This window comes from Saccostrea cucullata, unplaced genomic scaffold (assembly GCF_032062105.1).
Source record: "Saccostrea cucullata isolate Sc308-1 unplaced genomic scaffold, CSIRO_AGI_Scuc_v1 ctg1613, whole genome shotgun sequence".
NCBI classification, from domain to species: domain Eukaryota; kingdom Metazoa; phylum Mollusca; class Bivalvia; order Ostreida; family Ostreidae; genus Saccostrea; species Saccostrea cuccullata.
In genome coordinates, this window is record NW_026923498.1 from 95876 (window position 1) to 101501 (window position 5626).

The 5626-nt window shown below is 34.3% G+C and overlaps 1 protein-coding gene across 1 annotated transcript; it reads left to right on the forward strand.

Annotated features, from left to right (window-relative positions):
- Positions 1–2405: 2405 nt before the first annotated feature.
- Positions 2406–3649, forward strand: LOC134264156 (uncharacterized). The gene has a single exon (XM_062746455.1). The coding sequence runs from the start codon at positions 2863–2865 to the stop codon at positions 3388–3390; it is 528 nt and encodes a 175-aa protein (XP_062602439.1). The 5' UTR covers positions 2406–2862; the 3' UTR covers positions 3391–3649.
- Positions 3650–5626: the final 1977 nt, after the last annotated feature.

The following is a 5626-nucleotide window of genomic DNA, read 5'->3' on the forward strand; positions in this document are numbered from 1 at the left end:
GTCAGGAAGTAACACATCGTCTGCCATTAGCTCGTTCATCTGGGTACAAAATCACGATAATCACAGCCGCCGGCCATTTTGACAAAAATTAAAACTCTCAGAAGACCAGGAATCATTGTCATTTGAGAATTTTTCAGAATAGCAGCAGACACCACTTTTTCAACATTTATTACGGAGGCATGTTACTCGATATTGCCAAGGATGATGCTGGAATTAAAACAATTCATGCATTAATGTTCTAATATATTACCTGTTTTACAAAGAAAGTACTAGTTGTACCAGGGACCTAGATACCTATATACTAGTGAATACGTCCCTGATAGTACTACAGTATTATTTCTCGATCTTCCAATATTGTCATTTTGGCAAGGCATGGTTGTTTGAAAACGTTAAATGATATACTAGTTCAAATACTGAATGTACTTTAAAGCCAGAATTAAAACGGAGAATGAAAACAATCATGGGGGTCTTATTCCTTAAACGCATTACATATTTTAATACCATTTATTTTGTAATATTTCTATATTGAAAAAGGCTAACAAAATACCCAAAATCATTTCAGTTTGAAAATTATTGATTACGTATAGTTTTAAAATTTGACAAATTGCTTTGAAATGGAAACAAATTGATTAAATCTCCCAAATATAGACGTGGTACAAATGATATCAGTATGTCTAATATAAGACTTCATGGTTTTATGCGTAGGGGTTATTTTGCATTTTTACGCGCAAAATGACATTAATGGACGTGAAAAATAAAGTACACAACAATGATGGAAAAGGTCATCTTGTAAAGATGAATTAAAGAACAAATAATTTCCTTGCAATAAATACACAGATTGAATTTTTATTTTTTCTGTCTGTTTCGTATCCCTAAAAACCGTTCTGTCGTAATTGTGTTGGTTTTGAATAGAAGGGATTTTGTTTAATTTTGTTCTGGCCACTAACTACATGCCTGAAAGGTCAGAAACTGTGTATCACATGGTTTCCCCCGTCTGACCATCATTCCCTCTGTAACATACTAAGACGTCACGTGATTGTCTTGGGTGTCTGCTGTAGAGTTGTTGAATAAGGAGTTGGATCCACTGCGGGAATCGGAGACCGATCCTTGAGATGAGACCGTAAGGTAAGGTTTGTGTACGGACTAGATCACTGTGCAGTGGCCCAGAGTGACGAGAGGAGGACTAAATTGCAGCCTTCCATGCACCGTCAAGTGATGGTGTCTGAAAAATTCTCGAAAGGAACAGACAAAGCACAAAACAAACACAACAAACACCATTGTAAGGTAAAAGTTAGACACGTGTATGTGTCTCACGTGTATTAAGATACAAATACATGGATAAATGCCATTTGAAAGTGAAAAAAACTCTAATGCAATGATTTACAGATTTATTTTTTAAAATGCTATTGAACGTTTCATAGATCACACGTTTACTGCTTGATAATGATCTCGTATAGTGCACTCACATGATTAAGGCAAAATTTAAAAGGAAAAAACGATATTTAAGTTTAATGCTTAATCTTCTATATTTTAAGTGTATTAAGTTCCCGTACTTGTAAGTTCGTAATTTTGCAACCCGTTAATTGTCAATCCACCTGTTTATGACTGGGAAAATTACTTGAACAAAACATTTACAATTTCAAGGCCAAATTTCAAATGATACATGTATAGTGTACATTGTGTTTATTTTGTTGCGTTGTTCTACAAATTGTGTATGAAGAGTAGTGAAGAACTGTAAGAAATAAAAATAAAGTAAAAATTAACGATTTTATTTCGATTTAACGTAATAGTTGTAATTGAGATAAAATTATTTAAAATAAGATGGTAACTCGTATATCAACACTTCTGATTGTACGCAGAAAAAAAAAATAGATAAAAGTTCGGGAATCTTGGCGAGCATATTCCTTTGGCAATCCATCTTGTAAAATTTGAAGGACGCATGAAAATCATTTAGCGAAAAAACTTGATGTATTTACTAAAGTGATACACCAAAGTTAATGGAAAGTGGTCAGAAAGACATTAAGCAAGTTGATGGGGATACTGGCTCGGGAAAAATCCGACGCCCAAATGAAAACTGAGACAAGTCAATGTGTATAAAACAAAAATTCGGGTGTATATACATGTACATGTGCGTAATTTATATAATGATATGAGGGTAGAGTTCGTTTGAAAAACAAATCCGTTAAATGTTAAAAAAAAATGAAAATAACAGGAAATGGGAGGGAATGAATTTAGAACAGTCTGAAAAATAACTGAATTTATTTCATAATATGTTTATTTAAGTGCTAAAACTTCCGTGTAAATAGCTATAAAACTTTGTCTTCCGGTGTGAATTTTGAAAATAATTTGAAATAATTTCCTTTTCGTCTTGAAAAAAAAATTGAAAATATTTTTTCCTGTTTCCCGGTAGATATTGAGTGAACGACAACAAATATAGAGACAAAATAAACTTGCTAAAAGCAGATGGTTCTGTCGAAAACATACTTTTGTCCTAATGCTCGCACCTCGACAAGTACCAAAGATCGATCGCTCGTCATAATCCCGAGGCTAAACATTCAACTATTATCAGAACGTTCAACCAGCTAGCAGTTAATTCCGAGCTTGGAGAGTAATAGAAATCACTTAAAGGGTAGACACAGAGCGGAGACTGTGGAATATATTTGCTTAACCACTTAAGAACTGCGAATGGCGTGACCGCTTAGTATTAGTGTATGAAGTTTGGAAGACGACACTGGTGCTAAATGCGTCTCTTTAAAGATGTCTAATGGATTATTTACTTCCTGCTGAGAATCAGTCTGTTTGATATCTATTTTATCTGGAAATAGGAGTTATAAGTGAAACTTTTTGGTGACATTTAAAACAATGGATGAACATCCGACTATGCCGTCTTTGAAGAAGGAGCTACTTCCCTTGCCGGACCTATCCAGGCGACGGTCTCATTCGGACGCCTCTCAGTACAGACAAACAAGACGAAATTCCAAAAATACTATTCCTGACATCAAAATCACAAACGATGACTCTTCAGAGTTAAGTCTGGATGAAATAGAGGACGAATTTGAGCTTGATTTTACCCTTCCAATGAGACCAAGGGCCAACACTTGCCCCAACGACCTGTTTCAACGACCCAAATCAAACCGACCGCCCACCCCGCCCCCGATAGAGGGCAAAAAATTAACCTGGAAAGAAATGACACAGAGTCCAAGACACGAAAAGGTGACATTTGCAAAACATAAACTTACCAAAGTTTCCGAAGACACAGAAGACAAATTCAAACCGGAAATAGTTCTAACCATCACTGAAATGAGCTCTTGTGCGTCTGAAGGTGCTAAAGTCAATGGTTCCGTTTCTCCATCTTTAACCAGGACAATTGGATTATCAGAAAATGGATAGTAATTTTATAGCTTTTTTGACGACGTTAATACTGTTGTTTTTGGAATACATTGTATATGCCGATTCCGGTTAAATTTTTTGTTTTCCGAAATGGAATATTGAAAAAGACATGGTATTCATGATCGGATTTATCTTTATACATATACTTAAACCAGTGACTATTAGATGTAAGTAGTGGAACAGAACGGTATAAATATACCTACTTTATTTTTTTAAATATTGCCTGAGTGTTTATCAAATAAATTTAAGTAAAAGATAACCTTGATGTACATATTTCAGTAAAAGTTTCGCCATTCGTCAATAAGGCGACCGCTCGACTGCGAAACGATAAAGACGTAATGATACTTGAGTCAAAATATCTATTTTAGTTACTTTCCGGAAATCTTCAATTCCAGGTGAAAACCTCTAAATACTGACATTGTAACCCTCTCTGTTGTTCCAGCGTATAACGACCTGGGATGTTTAATCTTGGTTGCATAATGTATATCAACACAGTAAGTAGGCTAGGGGCTGGGGAATCTAAACTTAAAGCTAGGTAATTAAGATAAAAAAGATCTTAGATAAATCCTACATAAATTCAGATTCCTGCATGGAGATCGAGCTTCCATCAGTAATCTTCGCCTCCCAGGCGATCTGCTGAGATATATGGGCTATCATGATCGAACTCTTTTGTCAAATCATTTTTTGTGCCTTCGATAATAATTCTTTTTTTTTTTTACCAGAAATTTCCACTGTTAGAAACCAATCCTTCTATTTTGAAACAACATTCAATATCTAACTGAATTGTATTTGAAAAAAAAAATGACGATCGATGGAAAGTTTGCAATGGATATTTTTTCATGTTTTTCATATATTCAAGATTTAATCAAGCTACATTAAAGTGCAATTAATTAATAGTTCTCCCTTCCAAAGAAGGTGTTATGGTAAACAAGACCATATATCAAATTTCTAAGTCTGGACTTGAGGGCAAAAACAATCCGAGATAATACTTAGATCGTGTTTTCTAATTATCTTGTCTATACAAATCTGTTGTATACACTTGCTAGTAAGACTGTATAGGACTTATCCTTAATAAGAGTTAGCAAGGTGAACTGCATGGCGTTGGACGTGTAAAAAAATATAAGAAAACGTAACAACAATTGGGAAGAAAAACAACTTTAGAAAAAACAGACCTTCACCTGTCGGTTAATCTGATTAAAAAATCTCGAGTCTTTTTTTTCATTGGCAAAAGACCTTGTTTTGTTTCAGCGTCATTCACGCCACGATTTCATAATACTGTTCGGTATTTTAATCCATCCACGAACAAAACAGTTTATACTTGAAAAAAAAAAACTTCGTACACGGGAGAGGACAGACTTAGTTCAATGTTCCACAGATAACAGATCACAAACAAAAATATGTTTATAAAGTGTAGATTTTGACACTTTGGCAAATTCAAAGAAAACACCCATGATAAGATTCAGGGCAGTGATAAAACAGGTATTTGTATGTGGTTCAGATAAATACGAGTTATTCCAAAAATAAAAAGGTTTTATGATTTGTACAAAAAAATTATGGTTTTTTTTACTTTTTAATGTTGAGCATGGATCTCTTTTAAAAAATGTTTGGTTGCCCTCTCCCGACCAACTGACCAAAAAAAAAATGGACCGACTCAGAACTTTATTTACATTCCAGGACACATTTTTTCTTTATATTCTTCTTATTCTGACAACAAAGAAGTTGAATTTTTCTGGAAAAAAGATCCCCCCTTGACACAATTTTACAATGAGTCGAGAGAGGGCAAACAAACATTGCTTTACAGGTGACCTGTAATCTACAACATCGTGAAAATAGTTTTCAGTTTTATACAAATGCAATCGTACAATGTCATTTTGCATATAATACTTGTACATTTGGACACTTGGAGAAAGAACACTTGAGAAAACTTGAGCTGTGTTTTCATGTTGTAAATTTTGAGTTTACCGAGTGGCAGAATACTAGTATTTACACAAATACAGAATTTACAATACTTGTCATGCTGTAAATTTTGAATTCACTGCTTCCCTATAAGTATCTTGGTGAAGTCTTCAAAGTTTATGCGCAGATCGAAGCAACTTCTTCCTGTACAGAGAAGAGAAATTACATATGTTTTTGATACTTCAATGGGATTACATCACAGGGGCTGGTAACATACTTTGTTTAATTTTACGTAATCATTATAATATACACAAATGATCACGTGAAATCAAGCGTTTGT